General features: G+C 41.9%; 1 protein-coding gene across 1 annotated transcript; it reads left to right on the top strand.

Annotated features, from left to right (window-relative positions):
• The first annotated feature begins 327 nt into the window (after window positions 1–327).
• LOC131528957 (polymeric immunoglobulin receptor-like) lies at window positions 328–26,312 on the top strand. Its single transcript, XM_058758442.1, has 7 exons — window positions 328–397; window positions 4,612–4,917; window positions 5,014–5,338; window positions 5,776–5,876; window positions 6,021–6,073; window positions 25,861–25,920; window positions 26,005–26,312. Exons 1-7 carry the CDS (start codon window positions 337–339, stop codon window positions 26,122–26,124), a joined length of 1,026 nt encoding a protein of 341 aa, XP_058614425.1. The 5' UTR covers window positions 328–336; the 3' UTR covers window positions 26,125–26,312.
• The last annotated feature ends 208 nt before the right edge of the window (window positions 26,313–26,520 follow it).

Raw genomic sequence — 26,520 nt, 5'->3', positions numbered from 1 at the left:
TAATTGATTTGTTAAATCAAATGCAGAATTGTGTGTCTGATTGGTCCAAATGCTACAGTAATTAGTAATAAGTAATTAAATACTTTTTGGAGAGAGTAATTTGTACAGTAATCTAAATACACTGTTGAAGATGTAATTAGTAACTAGTGATTAATTACTTTTTTAGAGTAACCTACCCAACACTGCTCCTGATCTAGAGTCTATCCTCAGCTCTTTGCCTTGTTATGCAATACATTAGTAATATGTTAATAGCGCTACATGAGGGGAAAGGGGAAGAGCAGCAGTTACTACAACCACAGTTAGAACAGCTCAGATACAGGAAGAGAAACGTACACAATGGCCGCATACGCAAAGACAAAAATATTCTACATTTCAGTAGGTTTTTGGCTCATTATAGGTGAGCATTAAATGTTTTGATGTTTGTTTTAATAGATCATGTTTATCATTTTGTAATGGCACATTTTATACTAAGCTGTTTGTGTTGCTTTTATTGTGTTTTCTGGGAAGACTAAACAAATTAAGACGTCAATTCTTGACTGTCACACCCCAGGACTGTTTGTTGTGTTTTCATTCCCCATGTACTCTGTGTGACCTAGTTTTCCCTCATGTTTGATTGTGTCATTTAGTTCAGGTGTGTGTCATTAATTATCTTCATTAGCTTTTGTACTTATAGTCCAGTCTGTTCCGTTAATCTTTATCTGGTATTAAATGTCTGATGTTGCTGTATGTGATGTGCTACATGTGTCTTCTGTCTGCCTTTGTGGATTTACCCTCATGTTGATTATATTAAATACTGTTTCTATTATATCTTTTATATTAAGATTATAGATTATATTAAATCTCCTTCTTTTTACGCTCCCAGGGCCATTTAGACATTTAGAGGCCCTAGGCAAAATTCATGTTGGAGGCCCCCCACCCCCAATAAAAAGCACTTTAAACAAATGTGATTCCTAACCGTTTTATTTATACAATATTTCATTTTAAATTAGTATATTTTTACTTCAAAAAGTACAGTCAAAAGTTTGGACACATTACTATTTTTAATGTTTTCGAAAGAAGTCACTTATATGATCATCAAGTCTGCATTTATTTGATCAGAAATACAGAACGAACTATAATATTGTGAAACTTTAAATAATGGTGTTCCATTTTTTTTTTTACCATACTTTAAAATATCTATTTCTGTGAGTCATAGCTGAATTTACAGCATCATTTTAACACATCCTTGTGAATAAAAGTTTTTATTAATTTCTTAAAAAAATAAATAAATACTGACCCATTGAATTGCAAACTTTTTGAACAGTATTGTTACAAAAGATTTCTATTTTAAATAAATGCTGTTATTTTATTTTTTTTATTACTTTTCTATTGCACAGTATGTTATTTTTTTTCTGCATTTTTGATCAAATAAATTTATAGCTTGATGAGCATAAGATACTTTTTTCAAAAACTGTAATGTGTCCAAACTTTTGACTGGTTCTGTACGTACATATTAATCAAACTTTATCTAAGGTAATCTATTTTTGTTTGTTGAGGATGTTATTATAGGCATGATAAAATTGTGATTATTTTGCTGTAATATTTTCAGTAATTTATTCACAGTTCCTGAATCCCACTTCAGTAAATGAACATCAGTGCTTTTATATATATTTTATTCCTAGCTGGGTATGGACAGGGTTTCTCCCTCCCATTTAACCAATATTAACAATGATATTGTCATATTATTCATATTAATAAATATGATTTTAGCCTACCTATTGTATTGCTACCTTAAATAGCCTATACATCAGCACAATTTAGAAGTTACACACATCTGAGGTACTTTTTTTGAAACATTAAAAAAATGGTCTAGTGTGTTTGCTTTTTGATTTGAATACAAAGTTCTTTGCTTTTACTTTTGTAGCTATTTTGCTAGTCAGCTCCCGAAGCGATGTCATTTACTGTAGGTGCAAATTCAAAGCGTCGCGTTTGGGTGGCGCTTGCGCTCTTTTAAACTCGTAATAAATTAGTGAATGATCGGTCCAGAAACTACGCTGATAGACAGAACAAGGTTATATTTAGAATACTTTGCAATCACTCCAAAATAAGTGATGACAACTCACACACCTGCATTAGGAGCTGTGCTTCTTTGCATGCCTATTTAGCCTTTTTCTTCGGCACCTGAAGGATGCGTTCATTACAGCAAACATTCAGAAGGAGGGACCCGCTTTGAAATGGCAACATTAACTGGTTTAATTGCAGGTGAGTGACAATTCAACAATATCCAATGAACAATGAGGCTAGTATTTTGCTGTCCATGGACTGCCGTATAGGGGATGTTACGGTTTTAGCAGCCCCCCCTCAAAGCCCGAGGCCCTAGGCAATCGACTGCTATGCCAATAGCTAGCGCCGGCCCTGTGCGCTCCTTATTCAACCTTAACGTGACAGAATACCGGACCAACAAAAAATAGTAAGCGGCACCCTTTTGCTTTTGTTTTGAAAGTTTTTCTTTTTTGTTATGGATGACCCTGCTGTCCTCGTCCTCCTGCTGGAGCAAGGGGACCGCTCTCTCGAGAACCACACAGAAGACTTTGTGTTCCTAACCTGACAGTGACACACTACCCAGACAACTGCCTTTGCTCATTCTGTCAAGCTGAACTAAACACCACCACACGAGCACTGTTGTCTGGGGAGGGTCCTTGAGAGAGCCTCGCCGCCTTCATTGAGTGGGTGGTGGTGTCCTGCAAATCACAGCTCACCGTGGACATTGCTGACGACGACACCAGCCCCACTCCTGACCCAGAGCCCAGCCCAACATCACCCTGCAGCGCGGAGACAAAGCCTGAGCCCACTGCTGACGAAGAGCCAGAGCCCGCCGCGACCGACGAGCCATCATAGGAGCAACAGTGCTGAGGATCACCCGGAACCAGAGCCTCATGTGACGTCAGTCCAAGTGCAAGAGCCGGCAACAGAGCTCGCCACGAGGGAATATGCTGTGTACAGCGAAAGTGCAGAGGGAGGCTCCACCCACTGTACCATGGCTGAGGGTGAGCTGAGCTCAGCGGACTGTGTCTTACCTGCCCTTCTTCATCCTTCTGCCCTGAACTGTCTGCCTGTCCTGAAACGACCATGGAGGTCTGTCTGCCTTGATCTGTCTATCTGTCTGGAAATATTTCTCTGCCCTGAATCACATGCCAGTGTAATAACGACCACCGAGGTCGTTCCTCTGTTGCTGGCTCTCACGGTGCTGGAAGTAGCCTTGTGGTGTGTGTGGGCAGCACACACCGTTCCTAAGCACCCTGAGCATCCTGAACACCCGCTCCCAACCTCCCTCTCCCACCACCTCTGCACCAGTCCTCACTATTGCCACCGCTGTCCTCTGTCAGCCCCTCTGCTCACCCTCTGCCCACTATCTGTGCGCTGGATTCGCCACGGGTCTGCCAGTCTCCATCGGCGTCATCGCTGGAGGATCCCTTGTCTCCGCCTCCAGCCTCTGAGTCCCGGACTCTGCCTCGGCCCTTCGACCCAGCAGCTCCACCATGGCTCCTAGCTCCCTCCACTCCGCCGTGGCCTATCAGTCCACCAGCTCCGCTGGGCTCCCTCGTCCCCCCAGCTCTGCCTTGGTCTGTCGTCATCCATCCGCCACCTCGGGACTCCACTCCTCCAGCTATACCTTGTCCCTCCGTCCCTCTGGCTCCACCGTGGTCCTCTGTCGTTCCGGCTCCACCACGGCCTACCGGTTCCCCGGCTCTGCCTCGGTCGCCAGCGCCATCTGCTCCACCTTGGCCCTTTGGATCCTCCTCGTCGCCCTGGCTCATTGTCTCTCTGTATCCGCTTTGGGCTTCTCCACCACCTGCTCAGCCGCCGTCAGTCAGCCCCCTAGAGTCAGCAGCCCTTCCTCCACCATGGCTCCTCTCTCCATTGGCTCCACCATGGGTCGCCTTCTTGGCTGCTACCTGGGTCCCACCTGCCTCCTCCTGCTCCAAGTTCCTCCTGTCTTCTCCCTGGCTCCTCCCTCCGTCCGATCCGCCCTGCCTCCTCCTGTTTCCTCCATGGCTCCTTCCTCCATCGTCTCCTCCCTGGATTCTGTCTTACGTCCTCCTCCCAGGTGTCTGTCCTCCACCCAAGCCGCCACCTGTACTGTTTGCCTGCCTTCCTGCCAATGCTTTGCCATCCCCTGTCACCATCGCACATCCTCTCCTTTGTCCTCGTCCTAAGTCTCCCTCCGTCCCTCCCTTTGTTGTTCCTGTGGTGCGAGGCCGCGCCTTCCGGGAGGGGGGCGAACTGTCACACCCCAGGACTGTTTGTTGTGTTTTCATTCCCCATATGCTCTGTGTGACCTAGTTTTCCCTCATGTTTGATTGTGTCATATAGTTCAGGTGTGTGTCATTAATTATCTTCATTAGCGTCTGTACTTATAGTCCAGTCTGTTCCGTCAGTCTTCTTATGGTATTGAATGTCTGATGTTGCTGTATGTGATGTGCTATGTGTGTCTCCTGTCTGCCTTTGTGGATTTACCCTCATGTGTGGATTATATGAAATACTGTTTGAATTCATCTCCTTCTTCGTGGGCTCCTCATACCACCATAGCGTGACATTGACATAATAATGATTTGCATGTTGTTTGTTTAGGTGTTGAAAGCTACAACGGTTGGTCAAACCATAGATTAACCATTCAGGCTGGAGGATCTTTCACCATCCCGTGCCATTACGATGAGGAATACAAACAGCAGAAGAAATACTGGTTCTCAGAAATTGATGAAATATACAAAAACACAACAGAGGGGAATCTATCAATAATTGATTATCCTGATCAGAGTCTCTTTACTGTGTCTATGAGAAACCTGCAGAATGAAGACACTGGACCTTATGATTGTGTTGTGGACATTGAAGAAATACCGACTGTCACATATGAGCTTTATATCAAGGTTCAATCTGGTAAGAGATTTTGTATTTATTTTAATCACATTCTAATGTTAAATATGTGCTTTATCATTTCAAATGACGTGTGTGTGTGTGTGTGTGTGTGTTCAGCTCCTGATGTGTCTGTGGTGGACAGCAGTGTATCTGGACATGAAGGTGGTGATATCAGTGTGCAGTGTCTCTACAGTTCTGGACATCAGAATGAAGTCAAACGGTGGTGCAGATATAAAGATCAGAGCTGTTACACAGTGGGGAGGTCTAACACATCCCAGAGTTCATCAGTCCAGATCAGTGATGATGGGAGAAGTTCCTTCAGTGTGCTGATGACTGGACTGAGACTGACTGATTCTGGCTGGTACTTCTGCTTTGTAGGACAGGCACTGAATCCTGTTCATCTCACTGTAACTGAGGCAAAGCCAGACAAAGAGAAAGATATGTCAGTATTCAAATATTTCTCATTGATGTTTCTCTGAATCATCTTTGTGGAATGGATCTGTTTGTGTCTGCATTTTGTTGTCATGAGCTATTTCATCAATTTCTTTTCCCGAGCTATTTCATCAATTTCTTTTCCCTTTTACTCTAACAATCATTTCTTCATTTTTCTTTTTTTCTTTTTGCTTTGTTTTATCTTTGCAGAAGTGCAACAGGACATCACAAGAATAATAATAATACAACTGAAGTCATTAACAAACCACAAATGTACTACATCTGTATTGTTTATAATAAATAAACCTTAAACTAATTCTACGACTATTAGGCTGAAATATTTCAGATATTACTTATTTTCTGGGGTCATTTATGCTGCCGAATTAGTCCCACATAATTTTTAAAACTATTTGAAAAGATTTTAAAATGTTTCTTTATTTCTCACAGAGACGATGAACTCCTGACTGTGTGGCTTCAAGGCTCAGCTGTGCTTCTGCTGTTATTGATTCTGGTCGGTGTTTTCATCTGGAGATGGAGACAGAGACCCAGTCAGTTTGACCTCCATTTTTTATTTTTAATAATTCATTTCATTCAATTCCATTTTATAATATATTTCAAAAGCACAATTTCTATATGTAGTATATCAATTCTGTTAATGTAATGTTATTGTTTCTCTTTTTTTTTAAATGAAGAGCAAGACCAACACCAAATCAGAAAGGGAAACAACAGCACAGCCATTGACAGAGTAAGTTTATGAGAAACTACTTATGAAAATGTTTGTATGACAACATCAGTGTTAAGTTTGGCTTATTTTTTGATAAGCCAAACTGATCAATCTTCTGGCAGGTTGCGCCAACGCGAACGAGCCCGTGATGTCATAATTGGCCGCCACTCGTTCGTTCGGTTTTGCCAGCGCAGTGTTTGTCGCCGGAAGACTGACTACGCCCACATAGACAAACATCACAGGGACGAAACGACACAACAAGTGCAGTGTAAGTGTATGAAATGACTGGGAAATGGATATGGACAGAGGAGAGTGCTGAAGTGGGAGAATGTCCATGTGCTATCAGGATTGCGTGTGCACCCGCTACTCTGATAGCGGCGATGGCAGGGAGGAACGGTACAGAGGATGAATGAGGTAAGTAGGCAGGTGTGTATGTACAGTATGTATGTGTGTGTGTTTGTGTGTATCAGTGCTGCTTCCCCAGCGGTGGCAGCTAATGTGACTTTATCACATCACCTTCCCCCTCTCCAAGCCGCGTACTGGCCAGAAACCTGGACAGGTAGTCGGCTACCATGTTGAGACTGCCAGGTCGATTCCGTATCTTGAAGCGGTACGGCTGCAGGGCGAGGTACCATCGTGTGACTCTGGGATTGTGGTCCTTCATGGACTGGATCCAGGTTAGGGCCCGGTGGTCAGTTTTTAGGTCGAACTCTTGACCAAGGAGCGTTAGATAGCGCAAGCTATCCAGGGACCACTTGGTGGTGAGACCTTCCTTCTCGACCTCCGAATATCTTGTCTCCCTGGGGAGTAGCTTGCAGCTGAGGTAGACGACTGGCCTCTCTTCTCCTGCGCTTCCCTGGGTAAGGACCGCCCCAATCCCTGTTGCGGACGCATCTATTTGCATCAGGAACCTCTGGGAGAAGTCTGGAAGTCTGGAAAAGCTGTCTCACAGTCATCACTCCAGGGAATAGGGTTTGTCACCATCTTTGAGGAGCCACGATGGAGGCGAAGTTTGGCACAAATCTCCTGTACCAGCCCACCAGTCCTAGGAATGACCTCACTTCCTTCTTAGGCTTTGGTAGTGGGCTCTTTCAAATTGCCTCCACCTTGTCCATCTGTGGTCTCAGCTATCTGTTGCCCGGGTGATACCCCAGGTAGTTCACCTCTTGCCTTGCCCACTCACATCCTCTTTAGGGTTTGCTGGAGATGTTGAAGATGCTCTGCCCAAGAGTTACTGTGGATTACCACGTCATCCAGGTATGCCACCACAGACCAGTCTTCACAGCCTTGGAGTACTCTGTCCATCAGCCTTTGGAATGTGGCTAGGGCCCCGTGAAGGACAAAAGGAAGGACTGTGAATTGGAATAGTCCTAGAGGTGTTCGGTATGCAGTGTAGGGTCTGGACTCTAGTGGAGATCATCCACTCTTGGCATGGCGCATCAAACTTAGATTGGGCACTGAGGTTGCGGAAGTTGATGCAGACACGCAGGGATCCGTCTTTCTTGGGTACGATCACCATTGGGCTGCTCCACTCACTCGTTGAAGGCTCAATCACTCCTAGCTCCTTCATCATCTTGATCTCCTCCTTCAAGGGTTCCACCAGCCTTTCAGGCACCCGGTAAGGACGTTGGCATGAAGGTGATGGATCGGAAAGGTTGATGGTGTGTTGGGTCAGCTCAGTCCGTCCAGGCCTCTGACAGAACAAAGCGGGAAACTGGCTCAGGAGGTGCTGCAGCTCTTTCCTTTTGGTGTCTTCTAGGTGAGTTAGACTCACCACAGACGGCTGTCTCTTTGCATCCTCTGATTCCTCTTCCTCTTCCACCTCCACCTTCCTTACCAGAAGTGATGTTTCCGGTCCCTTACCGGATGGCACCTTCCACTCCTTTAAAAGGCTCACGTGGTAGGTCTGGCTAAACCGACCGTCTGCTAGCCGTCTCACGTCACAGAAGTCAGATAATTCTCAGCACATAGAAACTTTTTCATCTAGATATCACACTATAGAGACTCTGTCTGCTCCCCAAACTAGAAAATACAGAAAACATCCAAACCAAAGTAATAGTAACAATTTAATTGATGTTCAACAAATAAAAAACCGATATAATACAGATAAACACATGATAAAGCTTGGCTTATTGAATATTAGATCCCGTTCTTCAAAAGCACTTTTTGTAAATTATATGTTCACTGACCATAAACTAGATGTGCTTTGTTTGACAGAAACCTGGCTAAAACAAGATGATTACATTACTTTAAACGAGTCTACACCCCAAGATTACTGTTACAAACGTGAACCGCGTCCAAAAGGTAAAGGGGGAGGTGTTGCTACAATTTATAGCAATATTTTCCTTATTTCTCAGAGGTCGGGTTTCAAGTATAATTCATTCGAAGTAATGGTGCTTCAAATATCATTATCCAAAGAAACAAGTATTAATGATAAATCCCCTGTGATGTTTGTACTGGCTACTGTATACAGGCCACCAGGGCACCATACAGACTTTATTAAAGAATTTTCAGATTTTCTATCGGAGTTAGTGCTGACTGCAGATAAAGTCCTAATTGTTGGTGATTTTAATATCCATGTTGATAATGAAAAAGATTCATTGGGATCAGCATTTATAGACATTCTAAACTCTACTGGTGTTAAACAAAACGTGTCAGGACCTACTCATTGTTGAAATCATACTCTAGATTTAATACTGTCACATGGAATTGATATCAGTGGCATTGAAATTTGGCAGCAGAGCGATGATATCTCAGATCATTATCTAGTCTCCTGTATATTCCTTATAGCTAAAGCTGTAAAGCCAACTCCTTGTTACAAATATGGTAGAACCATTACCTCTACCACAAAAGACTGCTTTATAAATAATCTTCCTGACTTATCTCAGTTCCTCAGCATATCCAATAGCTCAGAACAACTTGATTCTGTAACAGAAACTATGGACTCTCTCTTTTCTAGCACTTTAGATACGGTTGCTCCTTTATGCTTAAGGAAGATTAAGGATAAGAGTCCAACACCGTGGTATAATGAGCACACTTGCGCCCTAAAGAGAGCAGCCTGGAGAATGGAGCTCAGCTGGAGGAAAACAAAACTAGAGGCATTTCGTTTAGCTTGGCGGGAAAGTACCCTATCCTACAGAAAAGCATTAAAAACTGCTAGATCTGATTACTTTTCATCTCTTCTAGAAGAAAGCAAACATAACCCTCAGTATTTATTCAATACAGTGACTAAATTAAAGAAAAATAAAGCATCAACAGGTGTTGGCATCTCCCAAGAGCATAGCAGTAATGACTTTATGAACTACTTTACTTCCAAGATCGATACTATCAGAGATAAAATTGTATCCTTGCAGCCGTCAGCTACAGTATCGCATCAGATAGCGCACTATAGACCCCCTGAGGAACAATTCCACTCATTCTCTACTGTGGGAGAGGAAGAATTGTATAAACTTGTTAAATCATCTAAACCAACAACATGTATGTTAGACCCTATCCCATCTAAACTACTAAAAGAGCTGCTTCCAGAAGTCATAGATCCTTTTTTGGCTATTATTAATTCATCATTGTCATTAGGATATGTCCCCAAAACCTTCAAATTGGCTGTTATTAAGCCTCTCATTAAAAAAACACAACTTGACCCCAAAAATCTAGTTAATTACAGACCGATCTCAAATCTCCCTTTTCTGTCAAAGATACTAGAAAAGGTAGTATCCTCACAATTATATTCCTTCTTAGAGAAAAATGCTATCTGTGAGGAATTCCAGTCAGGATTTAGATCGTATCATAGTACTGAGACTGCTCTCATTAGAGTTGCAAATGTCCTGCTTCTATCATCTGATCGTGGTTGTATCTCTTTATTAGTTCTACTGGATCTTAGCACTGCGTTTGACACAATTGACCACAACATTCTTTTGAATAGACTAGAAAACTTTGTTGGCATTAGTGGAAGTGCCTTAGCATGGTTCAAATCGTACTTATCTGACCGCCATCAGTTCGTAGCAGTGAATGAAGAGGTATCATATCGATCACAAGTGCAGTATGGAGTATTCTTTTTCATCAGTCTGTTGTAAACCTATATCTTCTAAAGTTTAGGCAACTCAGAAGTGAAGACCAGGAGACTTCGGGTTGTATCTTCAGCAGGATTCTTTTATTGAGAACACAAGCTGTCGGTAGCTGTAGTCATCGAAAATCTAACTAAAAGCAGTGATACATTGTAGTTTTAAATACATTTAGGGGACAGTGCTTAGGAGTGAAAACAAAGCATCTGGGTGACGACCTTTAAGCATGCAAATGAGGTATTCAGGTATAGAATCCTGCCCCATTTAACCACTCCTAATCTAATCAGCCTAACTGCCCAAAGATTGGGGCAGGGGCATCAAGAGCAATTTACAAACAAAAGGCAAGAGTCTCCGTCGTCTGGCTCATTAGACTTACAATAAGAGAACAGGAACTGGCAGGGACCTCTTGAATCGTTCATCTGATGTCATCATCTTCACCATAAATGCTAAATACAATGTATATAACTTCTTCAGTTTGTACACTATTACATTGGAATCTAAATTAAACATTTAAATAAATTTGTAATCCCACAATTCCCCCTTTGAGAGTTCTAATAACTCTCACAAAATACAAATTTAGACACTTAAAAGTTCATTCTTGTAACATGTGATCGTTACAGGCACATAGCACTTGTTCTGTGTTGATTGTCTGTAGGGACGAACTGCATGCTGACACAGAAACAAACATGCAGCTCCGTGAAGTTCTTAATAGTCTTTTCTTGTTGGAACTGTCATTTCTCGTGATGGGTGTGAGTCATTTGTTGCATGAAACACTTGATACTAACAGGTTTCCGAACCATGAAGAATTATCTTCAGCCATCAGGTGTAATTTTGCTGAAAGATCAAGAATGTCTTGATCATGTTGCTGGATGACTGAAGTTCTCGTATGTGATTCTCTGCGTTGTGTATTTTTTTCTTTGTTCTGTCTTTCGTGACAGTTGGCTCGGCAGTGGGTCTCGTTGTCTTTTAGAGGTTGTGGCTTCATACGCAGGTGAGGAGTTCGGTGCGCATGGGTCTTGGAACAGCCATCAAGTGGTATCTGCACAGAGGAAGAAAGAAAACAAAAAGACAGAGCAGTATTTGTTCTAAAGACTGCAAACATTAGGGTTGTATCCTCTGTTCAATCTGAGTCTGCTATTGTTGTTCCTTCTTTCCCTATTTCTTAATTCACGAGACACCTAAAGAACAGTGAGGTGAGGGTGGACTAGTGGATGGGGAAGGCCTATGAGGGTGTGTTCACCACAGGGTTGGCCCCCGAAGCCTGTTGCATCCGGTTCTTCCCTGCGGCTCCTCACTGGTCCATGTGTCCTAACCTATCCCTGTAGGTGGAGGAACAACTTTACAGTGTGACACATGAGTCCAAGTTTTCCTTCCCTGACACAATACTGCAGCTGCTGTAATCAACATCACTTGATGTGGTCCGTACCACTTGGGCTCTAATGGCTTGTTTCTGAACGACTTTATCATGACCCATTGACCTGGGATGATAGTGTGTCCACCTTCTAGTGGAGTCTGCCAACACGACTCAACTCTCTCTGGCACTCTGTACTGCCTTTGTGAGGTTTTCACAGTAGCGATCAGGGCATCTGAAGCAATGTGAACATCAGCATTTCTAAGATCAATCACACCTGGCATCTGCATAGGACGCCCAGTAATAATCTCATGAGGGCTCAGTCCTACTGATCTGTTAGGTGACGCTCTCATACTACACAGTACTGCGGGCAGTGCTTCAACCCATGGTACTCCTTCCTGATGCATTTTGCTTAGCCTGGTTTTGATTGTTCTGTTTGATCGTTCAACCTGTCCTGATGCTTGTGGCCTATAGGGACAGTGAAGGTTCCACTTAATCTTCAACATTCTAGACACTTCCTTGACTACCTGTCCTGTGAAGTGGGTACCTTGATCTGAGTCAATGCAATCTGGTAATCCCCATCTGGGAATGAAATCAGTAACAAGACATTTAGCAGTATGTGCAGCTGTAGCACGCCCTGTTGGATAAGCTTCTACCCATCTTGAGAATTTGTCTATTACTACCAAAACGTCAGTTTTTCCTTTACAAGGGGGCAATGATATGTAATCAACTTGCAGGTGACGAAATGGCCCTGGTGGAGCTGGGGTATGTGCTGCTGGTGTGGTGGCTGCTGGTACCTCATTATTTTTCTGACATATTACACATCTCTTGACTGTTTCAGTGGCTATGTTTCTGAATTTTGGATTCCACCATTGATTTGAGAACCTGTGATTCATCGTTGCTGGACCACTGTGACCCAAATTGTGTATTTGTTGAGCCAAATATGGCAACAGTGATTCGGGAGCAACATACTTTCCCCCTTTGGTCCAGCAGCCGGATGAATCCACAGTGGCTCCTTTGTCTAACCATGTCCATGCTTCATATAGAGGAACGTCTTTATACAGATCAATGATTGATTCAGGAGGTAGAATTGTCTTCTGTGCTGTACTACCTGAACATACTTGTACAGTTGCATAGAAACAAGCCTGTTTAGCCGCTACATCAGCAATAACATTGCCTTTAGCTTCCGTAGTATTAGTTGTGAGGTGTGCTTTCACTTTGATCACTGCTAATTTCTTTGGGAGTTTCATGGCAAACATTAAATCTTTCACTAATCCAGCATGCTTAATGGGGGATCCAGCAGAAGTTAGAAATTGTCTGGTTTGCCAAATAACACCAAAATCATGAATTACCCCAAAAGCATACCTGGAATCTGTGTAGATATTTGCAACTGATCCTGAAACTAGCGTGCATGCTCTTGTTAAGGCTACTAGTTCTGCAGCTTGAGCTGAAAAATGATCCGGAAGTCGACCTGAAGCAACTACTTCAGTGGTGGAAGTTACTGCATATCCTGCTCGTCTGTTACCTTCAATAACTTGAGCTGAACCATCAACAAACAACTCCAATTCTGCGTTCTCTATGGGAGTTTCTGCTATTTCACTTGTCGCTGCATATGTAAGCGTAACACAATCATGAGTCATTTCACCTTCACCCTCTAACACAACTTCAGTCATTGTAGACATCATACATGAGGATGGGTTCGTGACTGGTGCATGCTGTATAACAATGTTCGGGGCTGTGAGAGTTGCTAACCAATTTCCCCAACGGGAGGAGGTGACAGAAGTGACTTTTGCTTGATTCATTAGTGCAGACACTGCGTGAGGGCATTTTACATTTACATTCTGACCTAACACCATTCCTGATGAAGCCTGAAGCGCTAGATGAACTGCCTGTACTGCTCTGAGGCATGGGCCCATACCTTGAGCGACTATGTCAAGTTTACCAGAATAGTAATGAATTGGGCGTAAGCTGCCCCCATGATCTTGCATTAGACATGCAGTCATAAAGCCTAAGTGTTCATGGACATAAAGCACAAAGGGTCTATCTGATTGGGCAATTCCTAATGCTGGTGCTTGACATAGTGCTCTCTTCAAATCATTAAAAGCTTTGAGATGAATTTCTTCCATACAAACAGTATCTGAATCTTTACCATGGCCTTTCAACAAATCATAGAGAGGCTGCGCAATCGAGGCATAGTCTTCAATCCAAGGTCTACAGTAACCTGCTGTTCCTAAAAATGAGCGGAGTGTTTTAATGGTAGTAGGCGGAGGTATGGCTTTGACTGAAGCCGCTCGATCCTGTGTAATGGATCTATTTCCTGCACCAATTGTTTGACCCAGAAATGTGACTTGCTTTTTAGCAATTTGAGCTTTGTGAAAGCTGCATTTGTGTCCTTTTATGCAAATAGTCCAACAATGCTGTCAATTCAATTTGATGTACCTCGTGGTCTGTTGAGGCAAGCAAAATATCATCGACATATTGAATCATAGTGGACTGTTTGACTGGACATTCTGGGTCACACAAATCACGTCTGACAGCCTGATGATATATGGTTGGGGAGTTTTGAAATCCCTGTGGCAATCGTGTCCACTGGTATTGTTCATAGTCAACTGTGAAAGCTAACCATGACTGGCTGTCAGAGTGCAACGGTACAGAAAAGAATCCATTAGACATATCAATTACTGAAAAAAATCTTACAATCTAATGGTAAGCCATTACAAATTGTAGATGGATCTGCCACTAGGGGGGTGATTTTATCAATGTTTATTGGCTACTCTGTAGTCTATTGTAAGTCTCCATGCCCCATTTGATTTCTTGATGGGCCATATTGGTGAATTACATGGACTGTTGGTTTTAATTAGCACTCCTTGCTTCAGCAACTTTTCTACAATAGGTTTGATTCCCTGTATAGCTTCCTTATTAATCGGATATTGTTTGGTGACCAGAGGTGGATTTCCCGTCAATTTAACTGGTTCTACACCTGTTAACAAACCACAATCATCCTTGTCTTTAGCCCAAATTAGATGATTCTGTAAGAAAGTATACTCAGTAGGGATTGCATTATTGGTAGAAACTTGTGCGGAGGAAATTTTTATGCTAGCGGATTCTGAGGACACATCTAACGTTAGATGTACTTGTCTCAGAAGATCCATGCCTAAAATTGCACCTGTATTTAATGGAGCACATAGCAATTTTGTAGTCAGAGTTTTTGGGCCAAATTGTACCTCTATGGGCGGGGTTTCATACAAAACAGAATCTTCACCTATTACGCCAGTTAAACAAAGTTTGGTTTTCTTGTATGGGATGTTTAAAACTTGTGCCAATTTTGTAGGAATTACTGTACACTCTGCACCTGTATCAAGCAAAAAATCAATCTCTTTCTCTTTTACGCTACCTTTCACAAAAATTATTTTGTCATTGTGATGGATTACAGGGGAAAGGTAGCTACTCACAGCCCCAACAATTAGTTTTTTTCCTGGTCTTGTTGTGATCTAAGAAGAGCCTGTACGAGCTGTCCTAAAGTTTCAGTGGTCACTGGCGGAACTACTTCAGGGTTGTAGGCAGGCTGAGGAGGAGCAGAATTATGCATAGCATTTCTTTTACTATCTTGCAACTTCTTCCTACACTCTTTCTCCCAATGTCCTAATTTTTCACAGTAGTTGCATTTGCCTTCTCTTTTAGACCATCTCTTGTCTTGTTTTGTTGTGTTAAACGTAGCTGCTGCTACTCTCACTTTTGCCTTGACATCAGCATCTCTTTCCCATGTAGATAACCTGTCTAGGTTACTTCTGAGAGTTCTGTTAGACCAAGTTAGATCTAAGAATGGTAAAGCTTTTCTGTATTCGGCTACAAGGCCATCTGACCAGATACGAACTAGGGGTCCCTTGTCATCTAGCACACTTTCAGGGTCGTCAACAATTCCACTGTAAATTACAGCTGACTGACAAAATCTCTCAGTATATTCACTCACTGTTTCTTCTTTCTTTTGCACACAGGTAGTAATTCTAGACCAATCAATTTTGGGTCCCATGATATTCTTTAGAATTTTCAAAACACCTTCTCTCAAATCGCCTTTACTGGCATGTTGTAGTTCAGAAGTAACAGCAGACTCAAAACTGTTGAATTCAGATTCAGTTAGAATTTGTGACATCAGCTGTGTGACTTCTGTTAACGACATGTCGTAAAGGCGCATTTTACTGGTCAATACTCTTCTAAATTCAGAAAAATGTGTGCGTGCTGAGGGTAAGCTCTGAGACAGTCTCTCTATATCTTTAGGCCCTAGTGTTTTGGCAACAGTTTGTATTTGCACAACAGAAGAGTTGAGAGGAACACTTTCAGTTTCCTCAATGCCTTGAGATCTTCTCCGAGCACCACAAACATTGACCGAATTTACAGGCACATCAATTACTGATTGAGAGCTACATCTCTTTCAAAGAATGCTTGAAAATCAGGGTAAATTTTATCCGCTGACTAACTTCCACATCAGTTTTGCTGCAGCTTTGTTGCTGTTCAATTTCTTAGTCAAAGAGGACACTCTAGCTTGAAGCTCATTGTTCTGTTTCTCTAGCTCTGAGTTACGCTGAGATTGTTGTGTAGCTAGTGCTAAACCAAATTCTCTGTGGCAGCAGATAATGCCTTTCACATTGTTCTTGCGAACACATGCTCCTAATACCTTTTACACTCATCTACAGACCAAGTCTTATCTGGATGGATCTCATATTTCTGAATTAGTTCTTGTCTAACTTTTCAGTGACTATTAGGTTCATTTGCACTCTAACAGTGATTTGAATTCGCTATCTGACCACAAAGGAGTCGCAAGACCACCCTTTTCTGTTGTTGGAATCAGCCTAGCATTCCTTCTAACCATTTTGTACGTTTCTTCTGTACCACACAAACAAAAACACTAAAACTTCTCTGATCAACAGTGGGTACACTTGTTAACACAGCTTAACTATTGTTAACTTTGTTACCACACAATCAAAACACTAAAACTTCTCTGATCAACAGAGGGTACACTTGTTAACACAGCTTAACTATTGTTAACTTTCCAAATTACCAACACGTCACACTTAACTTCCCTGCCTACAAGAACAGAGGATAAACCAAAATTATTAGCATGAAATGCTAAACTTCTCTGTGAAAAGAGGATAAACCAAAATAACTAGCACGTAAATGCCAATCTTCCTGCCTACACAGAACAGAGGATAAAACAATATTAGCACTTGATGCTAAACTTCCCTGCCTGGACAGAGGGTAACTTCATCTCTAAAAGTTCATTTTTTTAGAGGAAAACTTAGTTAACCAAACCCTACAGCTGTCTGTTAACTCTTCTCTGTCGGCGCAGAGGATAAACAAATTTGTACTGGTCTTAAAGGTTCTTTTGGATTAGAGACAGCACTCACCATAACCTTGGTTGAGAGAAAAATTCAGTCTGGAAATCTTTTGTTCAGCTTGAAGTTTTCACTGGATTCCAAAAGATGCAGTCTGGAAGCAGATCTTTGTTTGAGCTTGAAGTTTTCAATCTGGATTCAGGTGAGGAAGCTGGAACTCTATCCGGGTCACGGCACCATCTGTTGTAAACCTATATCTTCTAAAGTTTAGGCAACTCAGAAGTGAAGACCAGGAGACTTCGGGTTGTATCTTCAGCAGGATTCTTTTATTGAGAACACAAGCTGTCGGTAGCTGTAGTCATCGAAAATCTAACTAAAAGCAGTGATACATTGTAGTTTTAAATACATTTAGGGGGCAGTGCTTAGGAGTGAAAACAAAGCACCTGGGTGACGACCTTTAAGCATGCAAATGAGGTATTCAGGTATAGAATCCTGCCCCATTTAACCACTCCTAATCTAATCAGCCTAACTGCCCAAAGATTGGGGCAGGGGCATCAAGAGCAATTTACAAACAAAAGGCAAGAGTCTCCGTCGTCTGGCTCATTAGACTTACAATAAGAGAACAGGAACTGGCAGGGACCTCTTGAATCGTTCATCTGATGTCATCATCTTCACCATAAATGCTAAATACAATGTATATAACTTCTTCAGTTTGTACACTATTACATTGGAATCTAAATTAAACATTTAAATAAATTTGTAATCCCACAGTCAGGAACCTAGGTGTGCTGTTTGATGGCAATCTTTCATTTGAAATCCATGTTTCTAGCATCTGTAAAACTGCGTTTTTTCATCTCAAAAACATATCTAAATTGTGACCTATGCTCTCAACGTCAAATGCAGAAATGTTAATTCATGCGTTTATGACCTCAAGGTTAGACTATTATATAGACTATTATAAACCTATACACAACTATGCTACTGACAGATTTGAATATAAATATACTCTATATAAAAAAAATGTTTTATCTATACATAAACTAAAAAATACAAACTATACGAGTGCTTCTGATAAATACTGTACATGTGTGAAGAGAAACATTGTGAGTCAGCAGCTGGCTGGGGAACAGTGCAGGATGATTTGTAGTGCATGAGCATGTAAACATACGTATATTACTGAGTCTTTTGTGGGATATGTATACACACAGCAGTGTGTGTGAAAAGTGACTAGTGCGCATAGAGGAGGAGAGTGTGCTACTACAGGTGGTTTGTACAGGCCCACTCACCTGTGTGTAGCACACTTTGCTTGCACAAAAAAAAAAGTTCCATAAGTTTCAGATGGTCCATGTTTCAGGAGGTAGGGGGTTTGTATGGGGTTTCAGAGAGGGGCGGGGTGATTTGAGTTCAGGGCTCTCACAGCCTGGGGGAAGAAGCTGTTGAGCAGTCTGGCAGAGCGGGTTCTGATGCTCCGGTTCCATCTTCCTGATGGTAGAAGCTGGAAGAGACTGTGGGAGGGATGTGTGGAGTCCTTCACGATACTATTGGCTTTGCTGGCACATCGTGTGAGGAAAATGTCCAGGATGGAGGGGAGAGGGGCACCGATGATCTTTGCAGCTGTGTTCACGGTCCGCTGGAGGGTCTTGCAGTCTGCTGCGGTACAGTTCCCGTACCAGACAGTGATGCAGCTGGTCAGCACACTCTCAGTGGTGCCCCTGTAGAAAGTGGTGAGGATGGGTGGAGGGAGACTTGCTCTTTTTAGCCGGCGGAGGAAGTGTAGGCGCTGTTGTGCCTTCTTGGAGAGTGACATGGTGTTGGTGGTCCAGGTGAGATCCTCTGTGATGTGCACCCCCAGGAATTTAGTGCTGCTGACTCTCTCCACAGGCAAGCTGTCGATGGTCAGTGGGGGGTGATCACCGGAGTTCCTTCTGAAGTCCATCACAACCTCCTTTGTCTTACTCACATTGAGGGACAGGTTGTTAGTGCCACACCATTTTGCCAGCTGTGCCACTTCCTCTCTGTAGTGCGTTTCATCGTTGTTGCTGATGAGACCTACCACTGTTGTGTCATCAGCGAAATTGATGATGTGGTTGGAGCTGGACTTGGCAGTGCAGTCATGGGTCAGCAGCGTGAAGAGCAGTGGGCTGAGCACACAGCCTTGTGGGGCACCTGTGCTCAGTGTGGTAGTGCTCGAGGTGTTGTGGCCGATACGGACTGACTGAGGTCTTCCGGTTAGAAAGTCCAGAATCCAATTACAGAGGGAGTTGTTAAGGCCCAGCAGGTTTAGTTTGTTGATGAGCTGTTGTGGGATTATTGTGTTGAATGCTGAGCTGAAGTCAATGAACAGCATTCTAACATAAGAGTCTTTGTTTTCTAGGTGGGTAAGAGCCAGGTGGAGGGTGGAAGAGATTGCATCGTCTGTAGAGCGGTTTGGACGGTATGCAAACTGGAGCGGATCGAGTGTGTTGGGGAGGCTGGTTTTGATGTTGTGCATGACTAACCTCTCAAAGCACTTCATTATGATTGGAGTCAGTGCTATGGGTCGATAGTCATTTAGACAGGACACAGGTGATTTTGTTGGTAGAACTTTGGCAAAACTGTCTTTAAGTTTGCGTGGTTGAAGTCACCGGCTATGATGAAAAAGCCGTTGGGGTTATTTGTTTGTTGTTCGCTGATGGCGCTGTACAGTTTGCGAAACGCGTCCTTAGCGTTTGCACACGGGGGAATGTAAACCGTGACAATAACAATGGCCGCGAACTCCCGTGGCAGGTAGAACGGTCGACACTTCACAAACATAAACTCCACCAGTGATGAACAGTGTTTTGATACTAACGCAGCATTGTTACACCACTCTTTGTTGATATACACACACACTAGCCATCGCCACGAGTCTTACCAGACAGTGATGAATCTCTGTCCGCTCGGTAGCAGGTTAGCCCGTGTAGCTGAATGGCGGAGTCCGGGATGTTGTCATTTAGCCATGTTTCAGTGAAAACAGACACACAACAATCCCTTGCCACATGCTGTGTAGACCGACTGAGTTGAATTAAGTCCTTACTAGAACCAGGAAATATGACCATATTAGCCCAGTTCTGTCAACACTGCACTGGCTCCCTATCAAACATCGGATAGATTTTAAAATCTTGTTAATTCCTAATAAAGCCCTGAATGGCTTAGCTCCTCAGTACTTGAGCGAGCTCTTATCAGACTATAGTCCTCCACAACTCTGGCCGTTTGATAATACCTAGAATATCAAAATCAACTGTGGGCGGCAGATCCTTTTCCTATTTAGGACCCAAACTCTGGAACAATCTACCTAACACTGTTCGGGAGGCAGACACACTCTGTCAGTTTAAATCTAGATTAAAGACCCATGTCTTTAGCCTGGCTTACACGTAACACACTAATACGCTTCTATTATTCAAATCCGTTAAAGGATTGCTAGGCTGCATTAATTAGATCAGCCGGAACCGGGAACACTCCCCATAACACACAATGTACTCGTTACATCATAAGTAGAATGGCATCTATGCTAATATTTGTCTGTTTCTTTCCTATTTTGTTTCTCAGTTCGTATCCGATCAGATGGTGGATCAGCACCAAGAGATGATGTCTACAGCCCTGATCGTCAGCGGAGACCAGGACACCTAGATGAGCCCCAGAGACAGATCCCCAGTGAAGACCTCGATTAAAATACAATAAAACTAAAAATATAACAAAATAACTAAAAATATAATAAAATACCTAACTACATAATACTATTATTGTTAGAAATTGCAACAAAATATAAATATAAACTTTTGAACTGCAGGTTTCGTCTGGCCAGAGGAGAACTGGCCCCCCGACTGAGTCTGGTTTCTCCCTAGGTTTTTTTCTCCATTCTGTCACAGAGGGAGTTTTGGTTCCTTGCCGCTGTCGCCTCTGGCTTGCTCAGTTGGGGACACTTAATTATTAGCGATTATCGCAGATTTGATTGCACAGATACTATTTAAACTAAACTGAGTTAGACAATTACATCTCTGAATTCAATAATGAAATGCCTTTAACTGAAAATTGAGTGTTTAATCTTATCATTATACATTACTGACACTCTATCCTCCAATTTGATACTGTTAAGTGCTTTGACACAATCTGTATTGTTAAAAGCGCTATATAAATAAAGATGACCTGACTTGACTTGACTAGGTCTGCCTGGTCTTGCCCTTGTCTGGATGATAAACTTCGTACGTTACTGGCCCTATCTTGCAGGCCACGGTGTATGGCCCAGTAGCTTGCTTGTTGAAGTTGGCAACAGGAGTAATACCTTCTACCCAGGTTGAAACTGTCATAGCCTGGCGTGTTGATCATACCATCTTTTCTGCGCTTGTTGTTTTTCTTGTAGGTTCTCTTTGGCTTGTTCTCTGTACTGCTCCAGATGATCTTGCATCTCTAGCATGTACTGCATGATGCCTTTCTTCTCCATATTGGATGCAGTTTCCTCCTCCCAGTCTTTCTTCAGCAGGTCCAGGGGTCCTTGTACCTGCCATCCATAGAGGAGCTTGAGCGGTAAGAATCCCGTTGACGCTTTGGGTACCTCTCGGTAAGCGAAGAGAACAAATGGTAGCCACTTGTCCCAGTCTCGTCATGTGTCTGCAACGAACTTCCGCAGCATGTTCTTGAGAGTTTGGTTGAATCTCTCCACAAGACCATCTGTCTGCGGGTGGTAGGGAGTGGTTCAGATGGCTGTAATGCCCAACTGCTTGTTCAGCTGCCCCATCAGCCGTGATGTGAAGTTCATTCCCTGGTCCTTGAGTATCTACTCTGGTATGCCGACTCTGGAGAAGAGTTGAACCAGGGCATGAATGATCTTAGGTGTGGTGATAGAACGGAGTGGCAAGGCTTCAGGATACCTTGTGGCGTAGGCCCTGACTACCAGGATGTAGTGATGTCCAGCACTGCTCTTTTCCAACGACCCCCCAATGTCCATGGCGATCCGCCTAAAAAATGCAGAGATGACAGGGAGAGGTTGCAGGGGTGCTCTGCCCTGCTGGGACACAGCACTTGTGTTGTGTTACAGTGTGTTTGTACATCAGTGTATATTGTGGGCCAGTAAAATCGTGAGCTAATGCGTGCGTATGTTTTCTGTTGGCCCAGGTGGCCAGCCCATGGAACAGTGTGTGCAAGGTGCAGAACAAGAGGACGACAACAAGATGGTACAATTAAACGCATAACATCATTGGTTCGCAATGATGCACCATTCATCACTACATATTCTTTGCACAGATTTGATGTATTTTCACACTCAACTTTGACAAATAAGGAGTTTACAGTTTCATCCTATTAATTATATTATTACATTATTTCTTGTTTGACTATTAATCAAGTTATGGCAAGAGTGAAATGTGTAACCTTATATGCACTTATGAGATATTAAAGAATCCTGCTTTATGTTGTACTTCTACTTTCGAAGATGATGACTTCATAGTGTGTGTGTAACGAACCATATTGATAAAATTCTAGCTAGGGCTAGGCGGCCTTGAAGTTCTGATAAGTGCTCTGTGTGTATGTATGTGTGCTGGTAGCTCTCTCTCTGTGTCTCTGTCAGCTGCCGCCATCCTGACCAAAAATAGGTGTCCGGAAGACACCTATCTTGTATGATCCCTGATCGCTGACGTCTGCCCAATCTGATGGAGATATGTTTGAAGCGTTTACATCCATATGTGGAGATTGTCTAAGTTTATCTAGGTTTTAGAACCTATCAGAATTTTGCAATTAGCAACCTCTGTTAGGGTGTAACTGCTGGTGTTTTTGAATTGTACGCAGCGCGGCCTATGAACTCTATGGTGAGTCCTGAAACTGACTTCTGCTGATGAAACTGCAAACTATATCTTCAGTAAATTTTCTTCATTTTTGATCGAATCTCTTGACTTCTGGTCTTCATTCAACACACCTGGTCCGAGAGTCTTTACTGTACATTTCCTTACAATGATCTCAGCATTGACAGAGAACTTCCAGTGTCCAAGAGTGCTTTCAGTTCATATCCATTAACACCACATCATTCTGACTCTCCCCCACAGAGTCAAAATCACAGTCCTAGGCACATAACAAAACCCCATAAGTTTTGCTTTGCGAGCTGGACACACAGCTGCTGTCACATCACCAGAGGAAGAGGACAACTGGGGTGACGTCAGTACAAGGTCTTTATTTAAAGGATATAAGTGAAGCAGCAGTGCAAGTAGGTGAGTGTCCAGTTCATAGAATTCTTAGGTTACTTAGCTGAGATGATAACTGTCCTGAGGTCATTGCAGGTGCAGGGTAGCAGAGTGGATGAGAGGGAGTCAAGGCTGTAGCAGAAGACAGGTAATAATCCAACGAGGTAATCAGGTAAGTCTTTACAATGAAACAACGACAAGACCAGACAATCCATGTGTGTGCTGTGCTGGTTTAAATAGATCTGTAGATGAGGGTAATGGCAGACAGGTGTGTTGACTGTGAAGGGTGTGCAGGTGAAGACCAGAGAGGATTATGGGAAATGTAGTGTGTAAGGGTGACAGGCTTAGTGACTGGAGATGGGAATTGTGACAGCTGTTTTGTGGCCCGGCTGCTGGCAGCAAAGTCTTTGGTCATTGACTTTGGATCTTGTGGATTGCCAGATAGTTCAACACGACCCCTTTCAGATGCAGAGTTATGAGAAACGCCACGTACGGTACCTTTGAGTGGTTGAGTACGAGGACAGCCACGACAAGCCAACTTTGCTGCTGCCAGTCCTGACCTGTAAGTGCAGTGTAAGTGTATGAAATGACCAGGAAATGGATATGGACAGTGGAGAGCAGTGTTGGGCTAGTTACTCAAAGAATGTAATATATTACTCATTACTAGTTACTCCTTTCAAAAGTAATATTGTCACTTTACTTATTACTTTCTGGCAACAGTAATTAGTTACACTACTAGTTACATTACTTTTTTCTTCACGCCCCACAGAAGTTGGTATCTTCCAGATAAAATTCTTCTAGAATGTTACTAACAACATATTTCTGCCTCATCATTTGACCAAAATCCACATTGGATCGCAGTCAGAAGTTATTACAAACAATCAATAGTGATTGATAGTGGCATTCAAGTAGAAGTGTTGTATATTAATTGTCATGTGTAGCTTGAAGTAATTTTTCCGTTATCCATATGTGTTTAAATTTCGTTATGTATTTTATCAAATCACATGAGTTTGTGATATAAATATTTTAAATTATATTAATATAATGTACCACATGCTGATCAGAGTAAAGTAAAGCCACAACTTACACAACAGATCTTTTTTTCCTGACAAAATCAATATAATGCTATATTTCTATCTGCTGAATGTAAGCTTTTCCCATGCATGTGCGAGTCATGAAAATCATGAAAAAATTAATCTAGGAATTATTTGATTGTTAGATTTTAAATCAGCGGGGTTGAGGCATCAAAAGTAACTAAGTAACTAAGCTATCTTATGGAAAGTAACTGTAATATTATTACTGAAATCTTATTAGTAATTAGTTACACTACTAGTTACTGCAAAAAGTAATATTATTACAGTAACTAAATTACTAGTAACTAGTTACTGCCCAACACTGGTGGAGAGTACTGAAATGGGAGAATGTCTATGTGCTATCAGGATTGAGTGTGCACCCGCTACTCTGAAAGCGGCAACAGCAGGGAGGAACGGTACAGAGGATGAATGAGGTAAGTAGGCGGGTGTGTATGTATGTATGTGTGTGTGTGTGTGTGTGTGTGTGTGTGTGTGTATCAGTGCTTCTTCCCCAGCGGTGGCAGCTGATGTGACTTTATCATACATCTTTAAGTGCAATTTTCTGAATTGTTTTATGGGACTTCAGAACTCTGTTACATGTCCACAAAATGTAGAAGTAACTCACCCAAAAGTTATTGTGTCAGTAAATTAGTCAGTGCCACCAAAATTAAGTTTACTTGTCATTGTGTGAGCTGCACTGGTCAAAATGTTTGGATGTTTATTCACCATTTAATTTTTATTGTACTTTTTTTGTTGGCACTGACTGCCAAATGTAGTATACAGATATCAGTTAGATGGCTATTCCTGGCAACAGCCCTACTTCTAAACTGATGCATACCATGGTGTGTTTCTTATTTGTGTCTGTGATAAATTAAATAGCATACCTGGTTAAAGACGTCACTGTTTGACACTGTACAGTACATTTATTTTTGTAGCAGTGTTTTACATTTGCATGTCCATTTTTACATATTTCTTTCATGTGAATTCTATGGCAAGCCGTTTTTGACTTTTATTCATTCTCAGGATATGACTTCTTGATAAAATAGCCATTGTTACTAGTGGAAATCTAATTCCTGATATCAAGAATTAGCATTTTAACTAGTGAAAATTGAATTGTTGATATCAAGAAGTCATATCCTGAGAATGAATAAAAGTCAAAAACGGCTTGCCATAGAATTCATGTATAGTGAACGGGAAAACAGCCACAAAATGAAATCCCGGGAAGCTCTATATGTTTCCAAACTTGAATGTTTCACTTGGTAAGACCTGTTTCATTACTATGGCAGGTCATTTACCAATTTTTAGCAGACATAATACACATTCCTTAGATATTTATGAAATATACATGTATGTCAGTCTGAAAAATTAATGAATCATGTTTTATTGGTAATCAAGCAGGCAATGTGCATTTAGTTACTGTGCAAATTGTATTTGCACACATGTGCTAAAATATGCAGTTTTCTTAAATGAATAAGAATTTCAAATCTGCTGTGAACAAGAAATTAATTGTTTAGTGATCTGGATTTATGGTTTTGAGAAAAATAAAAAATACTGAGCCAAAGACTCTCGTTGTCTCCCTCTTCTGGTTAACAGAGGGATTACCAAATCCACCTAGAGAGGTGTCATCATTGAAACCAACCAAAAAACATTTTAGAGCAAAATATGAGAAAAGAAAATGCTTCTTTTCTCTCTCTCTCTCCTTACTTCTCATATGCATTGGGTTGGCCATGGAACTTGTAGTTTATTAAATGAGTCACATGTTGATTTCTTGACATTTTTTTCTGTATTGTTTTGTGTGTGAAATGCAGATCTACTCTAAACCTGAAGATCATGTGATATACAGCACTGTAAATGATGAGAACCCTGATGTAAGTAGACCAGACATGCATGGTGTGATGAAATAACAGACATAATTATATATCATGTTTATTATACAATCCCTTTGTCCACAGAATCCCAACAAGGACATAATCTACAGTATTATTGATAATGTTCCTGGGAGTGAAGTGATGAAGTCTCCAGCAGGTGGAGCAATATACAGCATAATATACAGCACTGTGGGTCCACACTGACAGAAACAGTGAGAACAACACAAGAACAGACCTACTGACCAAGAGACACAATATCAACAGCACAGGACTGTCATCACAACCTTTTTTTTTTTTTTTTTTTTGTATTATGCTATCTCCGTTTAATTTCTTCACTGTAAAAATCACTTTAAGTTTAAATTGTACTGTGTTCTGTTGTTTGCATGAACACAAACAAGCATATTTAGAATGAAATAAAAGTATTTTTGTATGTGTCTTGGTTTCAGGTTCCTATTCTTGTCCTTTTTCTTATTGTTTTCTAATAAGTATACACAGCTTTTGCATGCCGTCAACAAAGATGGTCTGCTCATACTGTATAAGTGTGTCATACACTTTGTGGTGTGCTCATATGTCTGTATCGGCCTGCTGCTGTTGCACTCT

The sequence above is a fragment of the Onychostoma macrolepis genome, chromosome 02 (assembly GCF_012432095.1).
Source record: "Onychostoma macrolepis isolate SWU-2019 chromosome 02, ASM1243209v1, whole genome shotgun sequence".
NCBI classification, from domain to species: Eukaryota; Metazoa; Chordata; class Actinopteri; order Cypriniformes; family Cyprinidae; genus Onychostoma; species Onychostoma macrolepis.
The sequence above is the reverse complement of the archived record's forward strand: the minus strand, read 5'-3'. Positions and strand labels throughout refer to the sequence as shown.